At 39.4% G+C, this 22601-nt stretch overlaps 1 protein-coding gene across 2 annotated transcripts; it reads left to right on the top strand.

Annotated features, from left to right (window-relative positions):
- SELL (selectin L) lies at nt 1–20084 on the top strand. Of its 2 annotated transcripts, XM_023207123.2 has the most exons (9): nt 1–203; nt 1166–1247; nt 2874–3260; nt 4264–4371; nt 6973–7158; nt 8291–8476; nt 10018–10146; nt 15004–15022; nt 19752–20084. In XM_023207123.2, the coding sequence occupies exons 1-9, from the start codon at nt 162–164 to the stop codon at nt 19768–19770; spliced, it is 1158 nt and encodes a 385-aa protein (XP_023062891.1). In that variant the 5' UTR covers nt 1–161; the 3' UTR covers nt 19771–20084. The 2 variants fall into 2 exon arrangements, with proteins under 2 accessions (XP_023062891.1, XP_023062892.1); XM_023207124.2 differs by lacking the exon at nt 8291–8476.
- The last annotated feature ends 2517 nt before the right edge of the window (nt 20085–22601 follow it).

Raw genomic sequence — 22601 nt, 5'->3', positions numbered from 1 at the left:
GAAGGGGAGGGAAAAGGGGAGGAGGAGGAGGATGTGAGACTGGGTTAGAGAAATGAAAGAAAGCAAGGCTTTCTGTTGACATTCAGCGCAGTCTCCCTGCATCACAGCACACTCCCCTTGGGCAAGGACCTGAGACCCATTGTGCTAAGTCAAGAGGCTCAATGGGCTGCAGAAGAACTAGAGAAGGACCAAGCAAAGCCATGGTGAGCCTTTCAGCCTAAAAGACCTTTAGATGCTCAGATAGAAATTCCTGGGGTTGTAGAGGCAGGTGGCAAGGATAGGAAGCAACCCCATTTCAATTCTGGTTTTAAAAAATATAGAAACTAAAAATTTTTTCAGATCCTCAAAAAAAGTGATCCTGAAATCTTTCTTCTCAGATATGCTGATTTCCTCTTCTTGACTTTGTCTCTGGGGAGACTCTTGAAGAAATCAGATCTTTTGCAATAAACACTGTGTCTACCTGAGAAGTGATGTGCTTCAGAAGATATAATTTTTTAAAAATTATACTTTAAGTTCTAGGGTACATGTGCACAACGTGCAGGTTTGTTACGTATGTATATGTGTGTCATGCTGGCAAGCTGCACCCATTAACTCATCATTTACGTTAGGTATATTCTAAGGTATGCAGGAAATCTGTGACTTTGTCATTTCAGTTGCTCAAAAAGGTATTTCTTTTTATTAAAAAAATAAATATTTTTCTTTCCTGGTATCTAGCTATCTAAATTTTTTTTAGGTATTTGAGGCATTGACCCTTTATGATCAAGAGTGAGGCTATAACATTAAATGTAAGCATCAATAGTTACTTAAGCACCAACAATACTTTAAACAATATACATACTAAATATTAAATAGTTTTATCTAATAGCTCAGCAGAAAAGCAGGTACAAAAATTACTGAACCACAGAAAAATTCAGGGCAGTACTGATTAGCAACTTGAGACTAAAGCGTGAAAATAAAACAGAACAAAACAAAACTATGCATCAGTTCTAATGTAAATTTGAAGTACTTTTTCATCTATGTCTGAGAAACCTGTTACCTCAGACAGGGTTAGTAGACATGTGTGTTTTATTTTGAATATTAAGAAAGTTGTAAGCACCACCTCAAAGGCTGTAAATGTGTGGTTTAAACGTATAAATCTAAATACAATTTTGTATTTCATTTGCAGATATTTCCACGGAAATGTCAGAGCACCCAGAGGGACTTATGGAACATCTTCAAGTTGTGGGGGTGGACAATGCTCTGCTGTGGTATGTTATGATATTTATATATTGCTAAGTCTATTTTACTTATATTCATTTTTCTTAAATATCCACTGGTTATACATAGTCTAAGGGGAAATTATTTCAGAGAGCTGTTAGTTCTATCCCTTCTATGAACATCTCTTTTCTTCTTACCCTTAGTTCTTCCCCAGAAACTCCTGAACACTATTTTTAACCTATAATAACCCATGCTGTAGGGTTCAAATCCCAATAACCCCACAAATCCTTCAATTATAAAGGAATTATATTAATTAAGAAATTTCTGTTAAGGCACTTTCAATCTGTACCAAATATTTAGCACCTCATTTTCTATTTTTTATTCATAGTTCAGTGTAAATTAATGTCACTTCTACAGTTACAAGATGAGCTCATTAAGGGATGGAGCCTTATCATTTTTTGGTCCTTCTCCCATTGTGGTGACAAATTTTGTATCTGATTCTTGAAGACTCTTCAGCAATAGCTTTGAACTTGGTTTTTCATTTCCTAAGTAAACTAATGTCTTCTTACTCCCTAGCCTGGATTTTCAGCTCTAGCCAAGCAAACATGCTAACTCTCCCCTTCACACATTTCTTATGCCATGTCTGCACTGTGGCACATGGAAACTTAGTGCTCTTTTCATACAGCAGGTATTATCTGAGTCCCTACAATGTGTGAAATTTATGCTAGGCACTAAGATTGCAGCAGTGGACATGACCGTTTTTTCCTTCTTAGAACTTGCATTCTAGTGGAATGCTCATTCAAAACTCTGTTCAAAATGTTTATTTTATGATGCTCTTTACCATCAATTGTATCTGTTTCTTTACTGTATTAAATAGTGATGCACGTAGGTCATACCATGCTTAGAATGCCATATATTATTATGAAGTCATTGTGTAATTATGTGTTTAATTAGATATCTTTAAAGCCCTCATATTTGATGGGTCCATATGTTTATTAAACACCATCAGTTCAGTCTGTGTATAGAACATGATCTAATCAATTTCATAATCCCTATATCATTTGGCTTTGTAAATTGTTCTTTTTTAAAATTAGACAGTTAGACATCTAAGAGTTGAGTGGTATATTGGGCTTTCCCAGAGGCAGTTCTTCCTATGGTAAAAATAAAATATTTTTTTATATAAAAGAGATTACTTAAAAGTATGTCACTGTTTCTCCTGTCCTTATTATGCTTCTCCCATAGGTATACATGCGTTGGCCTTCAAGAAATTATTCCAGGATTTTAAAAGTATACTGTAAATTATGTAGTTATATGATATGACACTGTAATTAGTTGTAAATCATTAACAGCTACAAAGGAATATGAATGTCTAAAATATGTTGGTTAAATTTCACCTGAAATAATTTTGAGAAAAAAATGAATAAGAAAATAAACCTAGAAAGCCACTAAATTTGTTTAAAATAGAACCTTAGGTAAAAGCATTTTATATTCAAGCCAGAAGGCCTAGGTTCTACTTCAAATCTGCAAACAACTATTCTGTGATCCTGAGATGGTCACACACACTCTTAGTCTCTGTTTCCTCATCTCTCAGTGTCTGGTTCAGCCTGGAGTAGTGCTAGGTACTTTTTAGCTGTAACATTATGTTAGTCTGCATAGGTCACACTGATGTCTTGCAGATTTCCTCGCACATCATGGAACCGACTGCTGGACTTACCATTATTCTGAAAATCCCATGAACTGGCAAAAGGCTAGAAGATTCTGCCGAGAGAATTACACAGATTTAGTTGCCATACAAAACAAGGCGGAAATTGAGTATCTGGAGAAGACTCTGCCTTTCAGTCCTTCTTACTACTGGATAGGAATCCGGAAGATAGGAGGCATATGGACGTGGGTGGGAACCAACAAATCTCTCACTCAAGAAGCAGAGAACTGGGGAGATGGGGAGCCCAACAACAAGAAAAACAAGGAGGACTGCGTGGAGATCTATATCAAGAGAAAGAAAGATGCGGGCAAATGGAATGATGACGCCTGCCACAAACCAAAGGCAGCCCTCTGTTACACAGGTAGGGAGTGACAAGACGGCTATGCCACCTCAGACTCAGGAAGGACGACGGTGAAGAGAATAATCAGATATACCCCATGGAAAGGTTGGAGGATGAGAACAGCTGCCAGTTCATTCTAGAATACATCTAGCCCTCTATATAATCTTGCATCATGTCACTTCTAAGAATTTTTGGTGTACAAGATGTGTCCCTGTGCACAAAAGCTATACCCCTAAATAAAGTGACATCAAAATGATAGGTGTACGTAGGAAGTACAGAAGAAGAATTAGACAGTCAGTGTCTTTGATAATAAGGCAGGGGAGGAGAAGCTGACAGCTGGGCCAGTTGGAAACTCAGGCTCACACCACCTCAGTTTTCACATCGTGAAGTAGAGAGCGTGGTGCCACATGCTTCCTTCTTGGTCTAACCTTATATAATTTTATATAAAAATTGCACTGTCTTTGGTGTATGAATATTTCTATAAAATCTTTTACAATTCCAAAATAGCCAGGATTTTCCAAGTGATGTTTTAATAGTTCTCATTCTCTTTCTATAGTTAGAAAGAGTAACTATGAACCATAGTTAATTTTGTCTCTTGTAAATTGGACTCTACTGTTTTAGCAAATTTGGACTTTTTAATCTTTGTGATTTCTATAAAGAAAGGGATTGCCAAGAAATAATTGCATGCAGAAATGACTGAGGTCAGGTCATCATTTAACCTTCTCACTCATTAAAAACAAGTAATTTCAAGAGTTTCGAGGTATGCCACTAAGTTTCTCATAAGTGTTAAAGAATATTAGTATTGGTAGTTTCATTCCAAAAGCAAATAAACGACTATGGCTATATGCTTAGTGTATTTTATAAGTAAAAATTTTAGCATATGATTTTTATGCTATGAATTTACAAATAAACTTTTCCTGATTATTTAAATCATCTCGGACAAAAGGTTATCTATGTCTAAAGAAATGACTTTGAGTAGTAAAATGTAATGACATTAAAATATTTTTTTCTGACCTCCTTAAAGCTTCTTGCCAGCCCTGGTCATGCAGTGGCCATGGAGAATGTGTAGAAATCATCAATAATTACACCTGCAACTGTGACGTGGGGTACTACGGGCCCCAGTGTCAGTTTGGTAAGTCTCTTTCCTTTCTTTGCTTCTTCTTAGGTAAAGTCACAGGAATCATTATAGCTTATGATGGAAGTTGGTTGGAACAAAATGATACTAGCCATTCTGAGAAATGGGAAGTTTTGATCAGAAAGCTCTGCTTTCACAATATTGTTACCTTTCCGTAAATATTTCATAAGTCAGCATGAAGTTTCAATTCACTTCTCAACAAGTCTTTTTGAGTGCCACAAGGAGCACAGCATTGGAATAAAAGCTGTCAGGGTTATAATAAGGAATTAGCATGGTAGGTTCCTGCTCTCAAGAAGCTCACAATCTAATGAGCTTGTTAGGTTAATTAGAACTCTAAGGTCTGGAAGAAACTGTGCCATTTATCATTAGGAGGCTGAGTTACCTGGAAGTTAATCTTGCTTTTTCCTTCTAGTAGTTCCTTTCCTTCTTGCAGTTCTCCACAGTTAACACATGTACTCTGTAGCACACTGACTTTGTTCATGGCCTTCTCTCTCATTTTGCACATGGCCAACAAACATGTCATCTTTAAAACATAGTTCAAAGACAATTTCTTCTAGGAAGCTTTCTTAGTTCTGATAGCTCCACATATTTCTTCCTCATTTCTCCCACCTATGTTGAAGTCATCTGTTCACTTGTCCATCTCCTCTGGTGCTGAAAGCTTCTGGAGATTAGTAAGTGTCCTATTTATCATTGCATCTTTGGGATTCACAAAATGCCTGGTATATATCAGGCACTTGCTTGCAAGCCTGAATTAAACTAGACAATTTAATTTTTTAAAAAAGCAATGTTTGTAAAGAATAAAGAATTAAAACCCAAACAAATGTTAATGTCAACCAACGGAAATAGATCTATAGATCTAACTCATTTCACTTGATCCCTGGGCTATCATTCCTTCCTAATACTTTACCCTCACCCCATTTTTGAACTGTATTTTTTAACCCTTATGTCATTGGTATGCCCTTTTTACTGGTTTTTGATTACTGGTATGTCTATTTCACCCATTTTTTAACACTTTACTTTTTTGTGTGTTGGTTTCTGTCATATCAGTCTTTCCTCATTCTCTTTCTACCTGTGATCAATTCTCCTGGGATCCTTCATGAGCACTTATCCAGGACCATAAACTGTTATAATTTCTCAGCTTTTGTCTTTTGTATATTGCTCTTCTGACTCTAATCTACATGTGTCCTTTGGTCAAACTTATTGACTTTTGTGAACTTACAAATCTACGTGATCTTTGAACCCATAAGCCTATCTCCAGCTCTGAACTCAAAATATGCTAAGGATGTCCTTTGGGATGTTTAAAAGACTATAAATCCATTTGTTCCCAGTCAGCTTTCCTTTCTGTATTTCTTATCTCAGTGTATGGAATCACCATGTACATGGGTACCCTGGTATGAGACTCTCTTAACTCCCCTAACATTTATGCAGAGTAACATTCTACCAATTTTTACAACTTCGTGTTTTTCTAATTTGCCTTCCACTTGTCAACTCTACTACCATTGCCCTCATTATCTTTCTCCTCAATTCTTGCAATAGCTTATTAGATGAGTTCCACCATTTTAAATTAGCTCCCCTCAAATATATTATTCATACTACAGGCAGACTCATCAATTAAAAGCAATTAAAACACATCACGCATACATGACAATCCACCCATTAATTTCTGCCTACCATTTTATCCTACAGGGTGAAATCTAAGCTCTTCAAGCCCCAGAGTAATGCTTGATGTATAATAGATAATCATTAAATCAATGAAAAAAGATAATAACATTTTCTCTTAGTTCCTATCTTTCTCCCTAATCTCATCTCATATAGTTTCCAAATACAAAAATTCTTCTGATTCCTTGAGTCCATTCTTCAATGAAGTCTCTAGAGCAAGGTAGCAATAATGGCTTAAATTTGACAGATGAGGAATAAGACATGAAACTTGTACTGTTTACTAAATGGCATGGCAGGGTCTAAAAAGTGAAGACTTTAATTTCCAAGTCTTCAATTTACCTATCGTATCACCAGTCAGAACAGGGAAATAGGTATAGTTTCTGGAGAGGGTTGTCACAATCAAAAGAGTTAAAATTCTGGAACTGAGCTAGAACAGATGAAGACAGAATTGAGGTCAAAATGCTTCCTAGACTTTTGTATTCTCTCCTTGCAGAGAAGGCTTATTATGGAGACCCCCTCTTTCTCTGAATGTCTTCCTCCCAATACTCTAGTAGACTCAGGGGCTCTGATATGATAGTTATTTCCCAACTAAGCTGGTCATTCCCAGTTACACCTATTTGGATTTAAGGATTCTTCCTCCAGATAATGCTGAAGATAATGATATGAAGACTAGCTAATGTTTAATTAGAATTTCTTATGAGTCAGGCTTTGTTCTAAGGTCCCTGACTTATGCCAATTGAATTACATTTATTTTCCATACCAATTTGATAAAGATAACACAATTTCATTATTCTTCTTATATAGATGAAGAAACTGAAGTTGGAGGGTTCAAGTAACCCTGTTTAAAGGCGCATGGTTATCAAATGGCAGAGCTAGGATTCAAATCCAGGCATCAGGTCCTCTTAACTCTTCCCCATACTGTTTCTTTCCCTGTTGAAGTGATTCAGTGTAAGCCTTTGGAGCCCCCGAAGCTGGGTACCATGGACTGTACTCACCCTTTGGGAGACTTCAGCTTCAGCTCACAATGTGCCTTCAACTGCTCTGAGGGAACAAACTTAACTGGGATTGAAGAAACCACTTGTGGACCATTTGGAAACTGGTCATCTCCAGAACCAACCTGTCAAGGTGAGTAACTTCAGACTAGAGGCTGTGTCATGGCAATCTTGAGCTTACGGTCAGAATATTTAGTAGAAGTTTGCTGAGAAGTCAAACATAGAAGTCCAATTTAACCTAACTTAGTTTAACCTACAGTGATGTTTTTCAAAGGACTTATTCTTACTAAATTTTTTTGAAAAACCTCCCAAACAAAAAGTAAAAACCAAATACCCCTGAAGCCACTGCCCAGCATGTAACATGATTTATAGCAATACAGCATGGTTATTGTTATGTTTTTTAGTTTTCTCATTGCCATTGCATAAATAACGTCTTGCTGAACCTCAGTTAAACTTGGTTCTTCTCATCTCAATAATACCTGTTTTATGTGGTGTCCTACTTAACACCAACCAATTTCCTTCTCAGGGTAGTGGAGGTCTTTCTTGGTTTTTTTATTTGGCTTATTCTTAAAATCACCTTTTATTTTTCCTCGTGCATAAACTTTTAGGAGAATAACAACTGAAAAACAAAAACACAGTCTCTTGATCTTTTTAAGTTTGAAATATGGTAGGTTTTTCTTTTCTTCGTTTTTAACTGCCAACTTATGGATATGGGAGAAAACCAATGTCATCTGAACTTGTGAAGTTTTGGTTAAATTTTCTACAAGTATGCTCCTGATGCATTAGTTTAAGTAGTTTCATTCTTAGAAGTGCTATCAAAATCCCTTATTGAAATCATAAAACTATCAACCCACCTACTGGAATTTTACAGAACTTGGACTTGCTTCAGTGAATTGGGATGTTTTTCAAAACGCGTGGGTAGCTATCAGAACAGGTGAAAAGGAGGAGATTCTCTGAGAATACCCCATAAGAGCCCTTGATGCACAGGCCATGTGGCATGGTACTTGCAGCAGAAGTGGAGGGTCACCTTAGTGAGGGCAGCAGCCTGGAGTAGCCACTCCTCTCCCCACGGGCTTTCAATGCTTCCTTGCCTTCATCTCTCATTTACCACCCTCCATCATTCTCAAGAAAATAAAGCCTGGAAGTAATATCACAAGTAATGTAGACACGCAGCTTTGGCTAAAAATCCTTTGCTCAAGGGAGGGTCTCTACTCAGAAACACTGTTTTGTCTTTTTTTTTTTTTTTTTTTTCTTTTTCATTAAAGTGATTCAGTGTGAGCCTCTATCAGCACCAGATTTGGGGATCATGAACTGTAGTCACCCCCTGGCCAGCTTCAGCTTTACCTCTGCATGTACCTTCAGCTGCTCAGAAGGAACTGAGTTAATTGGGGAGAAGAAAACCATTTGTGAGTCATCTGGAATCTGGTCAAATCCTAATCCAATATGTCAAAGTGAGTAAGCTTGTCCTGGAAAACTGAAGACTTAAAGATGGAGCTGATGGACGAGCAGATACGAGGAAAGACATACATAAACATTTACATTTTGTTTTGCTCAGTATATGTGACCTAGAAATAAATTTGCATACTTAAGTCACTGTAAAATCTTTGGTTTTACAAAGTGAAAGGTTGGTCTTGCCTCCTCCTTTAATGACAAAGGTTTAAAGGTTGGTCTTGCCTCCTCCTTTAATGACAATCATTTCTTTTCCTCATTCTCACCTCTTGCCTTCTTAACTCTTAAAATCTGGCCTCATTGATTTACTTTTTATCTATTCTTCTGTTCCACTACAATCTAACATCTCTGTTAGCCCGTTTAAATGCCTCTAAAAGGTAACTAATGACCGCCTACTTCCCCAAATAATGGATACTCCTGAATTATCACTAAGCTAATGCCCCCCAAATCTGTCTGTGTATGTCATGTCTTCTTCATCTTTGTATACCCTCCACCTGACACAGTGCCTGGCAATAGGTGCTAAAGCAAATGCATGTTAAGTTAGCACATGAAAGAATAGCTACCCACGTCTGCTCCTGAGACTATCTACATAGATGACAAAAGTCTTTAAATGGTAGGATCTGTAGAAGCTGTCAGAAATGCTGATCTCCATGTGCTGTGTGCCCAGGGCCAGGGAGTAGAGCAGATGAGCAGAGAGAGGCAAGGAGGCCTTTAGCAGAGGACTGTATATTTGGCCTATCAGAGACACTTACCTTTAAGGCCTAGCTAGTGTTCATTTCCTCCTCATCTTCATCAAGCCAACAGGTACCCTCTGTCTGGAGCTCCTGGGAACTTGAGCCCTCTCTCCATTATATATTTGTGTGTGGAGATCAAATCACCTTGAAAAGGTTCATCAAACTAATGGGAAGAACTAAGGATAGAATCGGTATTTTTAAATAGAGGCTCCCAAATGAACTTAGTTTACACTTACAAGAGTATTTCTAAACATGCCCTTTTACTTGTTCGTGAAGGAAGTAGAGGGAAGTGGTAGCGCTACTGCATTGGAAAGAGATTAGTGCAGGTCCTCGGCATGTAAAAAACAAGTGCTGACTTTTGCACAACTGCTTTAAAGTAAAAGCATTAATGATTTCCTTTGACTGATGAATTATCCAGTTCAGATCACTGGCTTTTATTTTTCCTGAAGTTGTACTAGGCTTTTAGCTCTTCTCTGTGTTTCAGAGTTCCAATCATTGAACAAGTCCATGGAGCTAAATACAATGATGACCATTCTTGCCAACATTTTTAGGTGCATTACCAGGAACTCTATGAACCACAAATCTGGGCATTGAGAGTCTGTAGGCATTAGACTAGCAAGGCTGGTCCAGTCTTTGCCTGTGCTGTACTCATTATAGGCCTTCCCATGCCAGTTTCCTCAGCTGTCAGATGGTATCAAATGGGCTACTACTGGGAGATGTAAGGAGGAAAAAAGTCAAATATCATGAGATGGACTAAAGAAATAATGCTGGTGGTCTCATGCCATGTGCCTTACTGATTTCTCTTTCAGAATTGGACAGAAGTTTCTCAATGATTAAGGAGGGTGATTATAACCCCCTCTTCATTCCAGTGGCAGTCATGGTTACTGCATTCTCTGGGTTGGCATTTATCATTTGGCTGGCAAGGCGATTAAAAAAAGGTATGTAAGTTTAACTTCATATGAAAAGAATACAACTTTAAAGTGAAAAAGAAAAAAAAGAAAACCACAGGAAATTAAGTGTGATAGATTCAACAGAAGCAGGATGCCAAACTTTACATTCTAGAGCCATCAGTCCCTGGAGGCATGTAAATCAGCCCAGGACACACCTTCATTAAAACAGGTTGGCTGATTTTTGCTTTTCATCTGATAAACTTTAAAAAATGTCTATTATCTTCAAGGTAGCTTGCTGGGCTGATAACAAGTAAGTGAAATATTCTTTTTTTTTTTTTTTTTTTTTGAGATGGAGCCTCACTCTGTCACCAGGCTGGAGTGCAGTGGCGCAATCTCAACTCACTGCAACCTCCGCCTCCTGGGTTCAATCTATTCTCCTATCCTCCCGAGTAACTGGGACTACAGGAGCATGCCACCATGCCCAGCTAATTTTTTGTATGTTTAGTAGAGACAGGGTTTCACTGTGTTAGCCAGAGTGGTCTTTATCTCCTGACCTCATGATCTTCCTGCCTCAGTCTCCCAAAGGGCTGGGATTACAGGTGTTAGCCACCACACCTGGCCTGCTCTTAATTAATTCTGAAAAGATAACACACAATCTCTGTCCTCTAAGAGCCTACATGCCTTGGATTTCAATGGTACAATTCTACCAAGAAGTGGGTCTAATGTCCACTAAGGTTTCAAGGCACTGCTTCCAAATACCTGACCTCTTCAAGAGTCACCTGGTTCCCAACACATGGGCATTGCATTAACCCTAGGAGAAATTCCCATGTGTTCTCCCAAGTATGTATTTACCAAGGCCACAGCTCTAACCAAATGCACCATATATGCTTTCCCTCCATCTGTCACTGGACAGGAAAACAGAAGGAGGACTGCCTTGAGAAGTTAACATCTGCTGCCCAGATTATCACTCCCTTTACCTTAAGGCATGAGTGTGTCTCAGCCTTAAAGTGTGAGCAACCCACCAGCCTGCAGCAGGCCTTGGGTGCATGGTGCCACATTTGGCCAAACTCACCTGGAAGAAACATTCAAGGCTGTAACATTCATGGACATTGGGCAGCTTTTAAGATATACCTGTTTTGGCCAGATGCGGTGACTCACGCTTGTAATCCCAGCACTTTGGGAGGCCAAGGCGGGAGGATCACAAGGTCAGCAGTTCAAGACCAGCCTGGCCAACATGGTGAAACCCCATCTTTACTAAAAATACAAAAATTAGCCAGGCGTGGTGGTAGGCACCTGTAATCCCAGCTACTCGGAAGGCTGAGACAGAAGAATCACTTGAACCCGGGAGGTGGAGGTTGCAGTGAGCCGAGACCGTGCCATTGCACCCCAGCCTGGGCGACAGAGCGAGACTTCATCTCCAAAAAAAAGAAAAGATATACTTGTTTCAAGTTCAGGGATGATCTCAAAACAATTGCTAACCAACTGCTCTGTGTTGCCTTTCTATGGGGTCAGTTGTCATTTTAATTTTCCTTCCATCAAATTAATTAGTATGTATTCTGTTCACTGAATATGGTATGTAAAGGTTGCCCCCTGTCCATTTACACTGGCAATTACAAAAATATTATTTGTCAGTCCCTAATTGTGTGCCACTCTGATCTTATCTTTCATTTAAATTTGAGAATAGTGGATGCTAGGTAAGTTTTCTAACCAATCCAGAAAGACAAAGTGTGGGGTGGCAGCGGGGGGGGGATTGTTGATATGCAAGAACTTCATTAGCTATGTATAATCTGAGAGCACTGAGCAGTTAAAATGTCTCTGCCCTTGCTGTTAGAAATTTTGTGCTGATTGATTCTCACTATCTTATAGTATTATACAGTACTAAGTACTATACAGTACTAAGTATAAGTGCCAAGTACTGCATTAAGGCAAAAGAAGAATGACAGTTTTCTCCAACCACTGATTATTCTTTCCACTGAGACTTCAAAGCCTGACCCTAATCATCCTGTCTTTCTTCCTACCTTGGGTGATGATGGCAGAACTGACGGGTAGAGAACAGGGTGGGTTATTACACACTGCCCTCTGGGATAAGGTGGCTATTATCTAAATAATTTTAAGGACTTTGGGGCTATAAGTCACCTTAATAAGGAAGCTATTTATTTCAGAATTCTAAAATTTTTTAATAAGTGTTTGTAGAATCAAAAGAATAGAATCAAAGTCACTTGTATGTAGTGAGGGGTTAGCTGGCTAACGGTGTTTTATAAGCAAGGGTACAAAACTCAGTGGGGTTGTTTTTAAATGTTTTACCTTGGAGTCATTTCTGTACAAGATCTCAAACTGATAACTTGAAAACTGCTGTGGGAATCAGTGTGGGGCAAACAGGAAGCAGATAACGGGCAGTTAGGCTAGTTGCAGTTATGCCAACAAAGAAAACAGAAGCCCCAAAAGATCGCTGGCTTGGTAGGAAGTTCAGGGTATCTTTAAGGTAACATTAAATAGTCTTCATCTGTGGGCCAGGCACCATGGCTCTCACCTATAATCCCGGCACTTTTGGAGACTGAGGCAGAAGGATTACCTGAGCCCACGAGTTCAAGACCAGCCCGGGCAACATGGCAAAACCACATCTCTACCAAAATGTAAAAAATTAGTCAGGCATGGTAGCATGCACATGTAGTCCCAGCTACCCAGAAGACTGAGGTGGGAGGATGACTTGAACCCAAGAGGTCAAGGCTGCAATAAGCCATGATAGCACCACTGCAATCCAGCCTGGGCAACAGAGTGAGGTCCTGTCTTAAAAAAAAAAAAAAGAAAAAAAAAAAAAGCTTCATTTGTAAAACATCTTCCATTATCACCAACTTACAAATGATTCTGCTTTCCAAAGATTTTGGTTATAGGTTGGTCCTTTAAGACATGAAGAATATTTTTCCTACAGAGACAAAGGTAGAAATAATGGCTACATTCCCAGGCTAAATCTAAGACAAAATATAGTTCATGGCATTTACAAGGATAAAAGTAAAAAGTCATAAATCTGTATGTGTGTGTTTAGGTGTGTGTGTGTGTCTATGTGTGTGTGTATGTATATATACACACACAGAGAGAGAGAGAATTTATAGACTTTTTGGGTTCTAATAACTAGAAAAAGGGCACAGGTAACTATTTAGAGTATGGAAGCCAATGAAGTGACTAGAGTCTTCACCCCATTCTCCTGTCCTCAAATGAATCTTCTGACTCTAGCACTTTGTCCCCTGCCCTAGTAGTCTTAGTATCTTAGTCTTAGAGCGAAAGTAGACTTTCGCTCCTTTCTTTTAGGAAAGGAATAAGGAAGGGCTCTGGAAACATGTGTCCTTGTGCATGGGCTCATCTAGACACATTTTTTCCTCCTGGCATTATCATTCTCTGATTACTCACTACCATTGGCCCTGTTTAGTAAATAAGGAAACCAAGGCAATGATGTTTTAGGCCGAATCTCGAAAATCCCATATCAGCAGGACCCAGAGTTAGAGATTAGACTCTAACCCAGATACATCTTCTAAAATCACTGGTCTTCAGATTCATGAACTGTTTTTTTCCTCGGTTGGAAGAATTTCCCACCAGAACCAACACACAGGGTTAGACCTGGGCATGAAACTGAACACATGCCCCCTTAGTTCCCTTTTCTTCAAAATGAAACTCTCTCAGTAGGAACAGATTCTTACTCATCTATTGCTGTTAGGTTCATTGTCCCTAAAAAAAAATTTATGTGAAGTTAAACAGAATCTGAAATTAATTCAGATTTGATTCTCCCTGCTCAAGTGCACTTGGTCATCAGCAGGCTGAATTTTAGTAGAAAATTTCAAATAGTAGTCTTTAATACTTTAAAGGATCAAAACAGTAATGGAGCACTGTCTAAGTGCTAGCACCTGAACTAAATACTTGGAATATATTCTATTTTATCAATCCAATGAGAATGATACAATTATTATGCCTCTTTAACAGATGAAGAAATTGTAGTTTAGAGAAGAAAGTAGCTGTTCAAAGACACACTGTACTACAGGTGGCAAAATAGGGCTTGCACCTGGGTGAGATTATTCTAGAATGCCAGTTTATAGTCACTGAAATATATTGCCTCCCAAATGATTGTTTCTGCTCAAAGAGTTCTTTTTTATCTACTTAATTATATTCTTCCTTTTTCAAAAAGAATGTGAGTGCAAAATGTGTTCAGTACTGCAAATTAAAATTAATTAAAAAGTAAAAACCAAATTTAAACGTAGGGTACAAAAATCATTTGGAACCAAGGGTAAAGTTATGGCACAAAAATGTATGTCACAAAGTTCTATATACTTGGTAGGAGAGGGTCTCAGATCTAGCTCTGAGTTTCCTTGCAGCCAGTCAAAGGAGAGGCATGTGATACTCTTTGTGTTTGTAAGATAAAAACACATTAGTTACTCAGATGAGGCTGTGCTATTCCTATCAACAAGACTAAAGTGAAATCCTCTTGTGGATTCTCATAGAGATGATGCTGTGAGCTGTAATGGCACATAGTCTTACAGTATTAGCAGCTGTCCTTCAAGGGAAGAATCTGCAGGTAGGATGAGATGGCAGATTGAGAAGGGATAAACACTTGAATGGACATATTGGGTCTCACCACCAGGCAATTGAGCCTACACTTCTGTCTTCTTGAGTAGCACAGAGAATGGAATGGAACCTCAAGAGGCATCTGCATCAACATGTCTGTTCTGTATGAGTGTCTACCACTGTTTGTTAAGCCAGTTTCTCAAATCCCCTTTGACACAGAAAGGGTCCACCTAACAAATACCTAATATACTTCAAAAGACAGTTTTGAGAGTGGGAGTCTTCCTTCTCCCTTATTTGAAAAACTTTAAATTGTCTAATTTTTGCTAATGCCATTTCTCTACTTTCTATTTGCAGGCAAGAAATCCAAGAGAAGGTAAGTTTTATTAGTGGGGAGGAGTTTCCACATCTGCTGATTCCTTCTCTACTTGCTTAAGTTGATTCCTGCTCTAGCTAGACACATTAACGCCATAGTAGTTTATTTACCTGGAGTCCTCATCCAAATGACCAGATAAAGTGATAAATCTACTAGTTTCCTTTCAGACCTGTGCTTTTTGGTGCTAGTGGAGCTGTATGAATGAATGAATGAATGAACAAGTAATCCCTATTAGAAAAGGGCAGTTTATGTAAAGGGAGATTTTTCTGATGACCTCAGAATTTTTTCTGAGGGTTAAAAACATTGTGGTATGTTCTTCTTGTTCTGGCTGAACATGAGGCCCTAAATATATTATTTAATAAATATTCAATTGAACAAGCATTTATTGAGAAATGTATAAATGCTTATTCAATTGAATATTTGCTTTCAATTGCTCTAATAGGCATTGCCCTTCGGAAATGTGGGAAAGATAGGGAGCATGAATTCTACCTATAGCTTCCCCAAGGAGGCAAGTATTTTTCAGTTTGGTCTTGAAGCTCAAATTTCTTGTACTGGAGAAATAGCACAGTGGGAGGAGATGCAGACTGTGAAAGTGGATGGCCCACCTGGCAGAAATGAAGATGGCAAACTATTTCTCAGTATCTAGAGTTTAGTGACTTGCTCTGGAATCTTAGGAAGGAGAGTGTAAGTAAAATAAACTATGAAAGGAAGACTTTGGTGACATATTCAGTACCCAGCTGAACAACTGAGCTCCCTTTAAAATGCTAGAAATGAAGTGAGATGATTTCTGAAGGGATTGGGTGCTGGTTTGGGCAACCATCCTACCAACCACAAACTTAGTATGGGCCATTGCTTAGCATGCAAAGGAAAAAGTGGGGAAAGATGAGGCACCAGAAACCAGATCATAAAGTAATTTATAAGCCATGTGATATGGGTTTTATCTTGAGGTCTTTTGGGATATCACTAAAGGGGTTTAAATAGTGAGTAGCCTTGCCTCCAGCATCTTATAAGGTCACCCTGCAGAGCAGTATGGCAAGTGTGAGAGACAGGTGAGCCTGGAGGCAAAGAGACTTGTTTTGGAGGCATTTGAAGTTATTAGGTTAAAACTGATGGTGCCTGTCTAGGGAACTAGTAGTAAGAATGGGTTCATGAAATAAGAAGAGGTGATATTAACTGAATGTTAATTGGCTAAAAGGAAGAGAAAAGAATCAAATTATCATCTTTCTCACCTGGAAACTGGCGGATGGTAGTACCGTTTACTTCTGAGAAGGGAACATAAAAGAATGAGAGGTTTTGGAGGTAAAGATCATGGGTTCGGTTTTGTACTGAGCTTTGGGTGTCTGCTCTTCATTCACTGTGGTTCATTGGACCTATCCACAGCACAGAGGCTATGTTGGGGGAGGAGATTTGGGGCCCTCACATTTCAGGAGGTAACTGCCATCTCAGGAGTGGGTACGATCATCCAGGGAGGGTGTGAGTGTCTGAGAATGGAAGAGGACATGTGGGAGAGGATGGGAGCCAGAGGAACATCATTGTCTAATAAGTCAGCTAAGGGAAAGAGAAATGAGAAGAGGTTGCCAGGCAGGGAGAAGGAAGAGGAGGAAGAGTGTGGGGTCATGAATGCCAAGGAAAGAAAGGGGAACAGTTTCAAACATTGCCAGGAGAACCAGTAAGTATTCCCTGGATGCAACAAGGGTGTCAATGGGGAGACTATCTGCAGTGCAGACATCAAGACAGAGGTCAGATGGCCAAGCATTGAGCATCACTGAGGATGAGAAAGTAGAGACAGAACAAGCAGTCATCTCTTTTAAAATGTTTGGCTGTGAAGGCGAAGTGGGGCAGGGGTAACTGGATGAGGATGTGCGATCAGTGGAGGTTCTTTTTATTCTTTTTAATTACTCTGTTTTCTCTTTACTAGTGTAAATGGAGTCTAATGAGGAAGGGCTTCTTTCTCTGGGCTGGTCTCCCTGTCTGTGGCAGGAAACCCACAAGGTTTGAAGATATCTTTCAAACTCACAGCTACTGAGTGAAAGTATTTTCTGGCACAATCTACCCAGAGCTGTTTTCTGGCTACCGGAACCACCTGTTTTAATTGCCACTAGATGGAAGCAGATCAACTAGATTTTTTTTTTTTTTTTTTTTTTTTTTGAGATGTCCTTGAGGCACAGGAAGAGATACTGGCTGGAAGAATATTAGCAATAAGCTAATGACCATGCTAATTGCTATATTAAGTTTAATGGTTCACTGATTTTTTTTATAACCAGTCAATTAAAAGTTGTTTATCGAACATTCTTGTGTCGGAAACTGCTAAGCTTGCTTGAGACACCAAGAGGGGTAAGCCTGGTCCCTGATTTCAGGAAAATTATTATGTAGCTGGGGAGTTAAGACAGGAATATAGAAAGAAAAATACCAGAAAAATACAAGGCAGAGCATGGTAATGGCCAATGGGTGCTATATTTCAGAAGGAAAAAGTCATTTGGCTTGGTGTTTATAGCAAATCTTATAAAGAAGGTTGCTTTTGAAGAATAGATAGGGTTTAGGTGTATGGAGAAAAGCAGGAAAAGAAGGCAGTCTGTAGGAAGGAAAAGATGTAAGCAGCGGTGTGGTAATGAGACCATGAGAGCATGGGAGCCAGTGCGCAGAACTTTCTTGAGCCCATGGCTTATTGAGGAGTTGTGGAGTGGAAGTTGGAAAGGAAGGCTGGCCTCACCAACATAAGTCTTGAATGCTTCACCAGATGGTCTAGAAAGGCCTAGCAAAGAAGAATTATTTGCCCAGCTCTCATTTATTGACTAAGGTTGTATTAATTCATAAGAATTACAGAATTTTAGGTCTGGATAAGATCTTGGTGGATATCACATTCAAACTCTTTTTGTAGCTGAACTAATCAAGTAACTTTTCTATAGGGCTTGAGCAAGTGACAGAGTTACAATAATCATAAGCCTTTATCAAATATTAATTCCATGTTGTACACTATTATGAATGGTTTACATGTCTTAAATCATGAAATATGCCTTTAAGTCTGCGGGAGAAGGGTCTATGAACATCTTCATTACTGATAAAGAAACAGGCACAGAGAAATAAAATAGCCTGAAGTCACAACAAATGGCAAGGCTGAGATCCATACTCATCTGGATCCAGGGATCATGCTCTTAACACATATGCTTTTAGAACTCAAGACCCTTGATTACCAGCTTAGACTGGTAAGTCCCAGACACCCTCCTTTTCCAGTAATGTGATTTTTTTTCACACTGAAACCATTGTGTGATTGCACTGAGGAAGGGTGGGGTAGAAGAAGTTCAGTATGTTTTTAGAACAAGTCAAAGGTAGGATGAATACTATCACACTAAACACTGTGACCCTTTTTTTTTGTTGTTGTTGTTGTTCTTGGGCTAATTTTCATAGTAGTTTGTGTTCACTTCTATTAGCTTTTGAGTGGTGAATGAATGATTCCTTGGGCATTTGTGGTTTCATTTCTTGCTGGGTTATTTTGACTCTTCTGCAAACTGACTCTGTTTATCACCTCATTTGGTTTCTGCTGTCTAAATTCTGGCAGGGTAGAAGCTACACCCAAGATACACAGGAAGATATGATGCCAACCTCAGAGGAGGGCATATGTGAAATTTTGTTTTCAGAAACACTTTTTTGTCTCTATTTTCGCAAGCACATTTGCAGCTGCTGAACTGTGGTTTACCCTGACAGTTCATCATGAGACCAGCACCTCAGAATCTGGTTCTCCCTTTGAAAGGTGCCATGAAGACATACCACATTTCATTCTCTCCTTGTCCTTTCCAAGAAGTAGAGTTGTGTCACACAAAAAAAGTGTCACTTATTTCTTTAAACTAAATGTGTTACCATCTTATTAAATTATATCCCAGGATATAATTTATCAGGAGTTTATAACTGCCACTACTTCATGAGTTTAAATTTTCTCCAATTTCACTTTCCATTTAAGCATGCCTTCTAATGTCTTGACTTTCCACTGCTCAAAATCAATCTATGGCCGGGCGCAGTGGCTCACGCCTGCATTCCCAGCACTTTGGGAGGCCACGGCGGGTGGATCATGAGGTCAGGAGCTTGAGATTAGCCTGGCCAATATGGTGAAACCCCATCTCTACTAAAAATACAAAAATTAGCTGGGTGTGGTGGCACGTGCCTGTAGTCCCAGCTACTCAGGAAGTTGAGGTGGAAGAATCGCTTGAACCAAGGAGGCCCTGGTTGCAGTGAGCTGAAACCGCGCCACTGCACTCCGGACTGGGCAATAGAGTGAGACTCCGTCTCAAAAATAAAATTAAATTAAATTAAAATTAATTTAAAAAATCAATCTACGCTGTCCTTCAAACTCATTAGATCTGGAGACAAAGACCGTATGTACCACAAAAGTTTTTCCAAGTGTGGTCTGTGGGCCAGTGGCATAAGCATCACTAAAGAGCTTGTTAGGGGTGCAGAATCTCAGGCTCCACTCAGACCTACTGAATCAGAGTCTGCATTTTAACACCATCTCTGAATGGTCAGCACATGAAAGTCTGAGAAGTGCTGCCTCTACAGTTTCCTTACATTCGTTCATCTTCAAAACTTCCTAAAGGCCGGCCTCTTGTCTGAGATTTCCAGCTGAAAGCATGTCCCTGCTCCTCTTCTCGTCTCTAATGAATATTTACCTTTACTACTAACACTCCAAGTTTTGCAATTTTTAAACTCTTAAGTTTATTATCTTTTGTTTTTCTTTCAGTATGGATGACCCATATTAAATCACCCTTGGTGAAAGAAAATTCTTGGAATACTGAAAATCATGGGATCCTTTAAATCCTTCCAGGAAACGTTTTGCATGGTGGCACCTCCTACATCAAACATGAAGTGTGTTTCCTTCAGCGCATCTGGAAAGATTTCTACCTGACCAACAGCTCCTTCTGCTTCCATTCTGCCCCTCATTTATCCCTCAACCCCCAGCCCACAGGTGTTTATATGGCTCAGCTTTTTGTCTTTTCTGAGGAGAAACAAATAAGACCATAAAGGGAAAGGATTATTGTGGAATATAAAGATGGCTGACTTTGCTCTTTCTTGACTCTTGTTTTCAGTTTCAATTCAGTGCTGGACTTGATGACAGACACTTCTAAATGTAGTGAAAATTTGACACATATGTGAATATGGACTCAGTTTTCTTGCAGATCAAATTTCACATCATCTTCTGTATCCTGTGGAGGTAGAACAGTCTTATAGAAAGTTCATAAGTCTACGCTCTCCTTGCTTTCTAACTCCAGTGAAGTAACGGGGTCCTGCTCAAGTTGAAAGAGTCCTATTTGCACTGTAGTGTCACCGTCTGTGAATGGACCATCCTATTTAACTGGCTTCAGCCTCCCCACCTTCTTCAGCTGCCTCTCTTTTTCAGTTGGCTGACTTCCATACCTAGCATCTCATGAGTGCCAAGCAAAAGGAGAGAAGGGAGAAATAACCTGCACTGTTTTTTAGTTTGGAGGTTTTGCTGTATCTTTTTGTGAGACCCATTCCTATTTCTTATAGTCAATGCTTTTGTCACTATATTATTAGTAAGAAAACATTACTGAAATGCTAGCTGCAAGTGAAATCTCTTTGATGTTATGTGGAAGAATTAAAACAGGTAGAGAAATTCCTGATTCACAATTAAATGCTCTCCTTTCCCTGCCCCCAGACCTCTTATCCACTTACCTAGATTCTACATATTCTTCAAATTTCATCTCAGGCCTCCCTCACCCCCACCACTTCTTTTATAACTAGTCCTTGGCTGGGCGCAGTGGCTCATGCCTGTAATCCCAGCACTTTGGGAAGCCGAAGCAGGGGTATCACGAGGTCAGGAGATCGAGACCACCCTGGCTAACACAGTGAAACCCTGTCTCTACTAAAAATACAAAAAATTAGCCGGGCTTGGTGGCAGACGCCTGTAGTCCCCGCTACTCCGGAGGCTGAGGCAGGAAAATGGCGTGAACCCGGGAGGCGGAGCTTGCAGTGAGCTGAGATCGCACCACCGCACTCCAGCCTGGGCGACAGAGTGAGACTCCGTCCCCCTCCCCACCCAAACACACACATACACACACACAAAACAAAATAACTAGTCCTTAACTAATCCCAAGCTCCTCTTCCTGGCTTCTTACTGAAAGGTTACCCTGTAACATGCAATTTTGCATTTGAATACAGCCTGCTTTTGAAGTGTTAACTAGTTTGCCTAGTTTCTTATTTTGAAAATAACCATATGTTTTGTTTTCTCCCCAATGAGATTATATGCTTCTTCAGGGCAGAGTTTGTGTCAGATCCCTGGAGTGTCTAGTGCATTACTTGACACTCAATAAATGAATGTTCAAATAAATCGGAAAGAACATACAGTGTACTGCTGATATAAGTTTCAGTAAACCCTCTTTCTCTATGGCATCTGATGACCTGGGCAGATATCACCTAATGTCAAGAGCTGGATTCTTATGAGAGAACAGGGCCCTATCAGAAGCTAGCTGGAAATACCTCCTTGTCCCATGGCCAATACAGATTTCATACAAATTTGCACACATTATGAGAATAATTTTTTGGTAATGATTACATTTTTCTTTCTCAAAGACATCTCAGATTCTGTATTACAGCAAGAGCTGTTGCAAAAGATTCTCCATATAGTACACTGTAAATCTTGGATGTGCAAGTCACATTCATGTGGTTTAGGGTATGAGAGACAGGACTGACAGAGAGAGGAGAGACAGAGAAGAGAGAGACAGGAGAGAGACAGAGAGAGGAGAGAGAGAAACAAGAGAAAGAGGCAGAGAGACAAAGACGGAGTCAGAGAAAAAAAGGGAAAGAGATAGTAAAACAACAAAAACAACAACAGTGTGCCCTATTCCTTTAAAAGCCAGGGTAAATTTAAAACCTATAATTGATAATTGAAGGTCTTCTCTGTGACCCTATAACACTCCAATACTACCTTACTGTCAGTGTGAACAAAGGCATAGCCTGAAAACACTCAGACTACTGACAACCATAGCTTTCCTATCAAAAATCCTTAACCCAGTAACCCGCGGATGCATTCAATCTGTAGCGGCAACTGCTTTGCTAACAGAAGAAAGTAGAAAACTAACTTTTAGAGGAAAGCTCATTGTGAGCACACCTCACCAGTTCAGAATTATTCTAAGTCAAAAAAGCAAAAAGGTAGCTTACTAACTCAAAAATCTAAAAGTATGGGGCTATTCTGTTAGAAAAAGGTAATTTAACACCAACCACTGATCATTCCCGTAACCCAGCAGATTTCCTAACAGGGGATTTAAATCTTAATTACCATACAAAGGTCCAACCAGATCTAGGAGGAATTCCCTTCAGGACAGGACAATAGATGCTTCCTCTCAGGCCATTGGGGAAAAAACCACAGTGGGTATTCAGTAAGTGATAGGGAGGCTCTTGTGGAAGCAGAGTTAGAAAAATTGCCTATTAATTGGTCTGCTTAAACGTGCGAGCTGTTTGCACTCAGCCAAGCCTTAAAGTACTTACAGAATCAAAAAAGACTATTGAGATAGTCTTTGACAGGAAGGTCAAAGGTAACCTTCCTGTCTCAAAAGGTTACCTACACCCTCTC

This window comes from Piliocolobus tephrosceles, chromosome 1, assembly GCF_002776525.5.
Source record: "Piliocolobus tephrosceles isolate RC106 chromosome 1, ASM277652v3, whole genome shotgun sequence".
Lineage (NCBI taxonomy): Eukaryota > Metazoa > Chordata > Mammalia > Primates > Cercopithecidae > Piliocolobus > Piliocolobus tephrosceles.
Note: the sequence above shows the minus strand (reverse complement) of the source record. Positions and strands in the feature narration are given on the sequence as shown.

What these genes read in the sequence shown, in the direction of transcription:
- SELL (XM_023207123.2), top strand. Translation starts at nt 162, where the DNA reads ATGGGCTGCAGAAGAACTAGAGAAGGACCAAGCAAAGCCATG. An exon ending in GTGGACAATGCTCTGCTGTG is followed by an intron (nt 1,248 to 2,873) that starts GTATGTTATGAT and finishes GATGTCTTGCAG; the next exon opens with ATTTCCTCGCACATCATGGA. An exon ending in GGCAGCCCTCTGTTACACAG is followed by an intron (nt 3,261 to 4,263) that starts GTAGGGAGTGAC and finishes ACCTCCTTAAAG; the next exon opens with CTTCTTGCCAGCCCTGGTCA.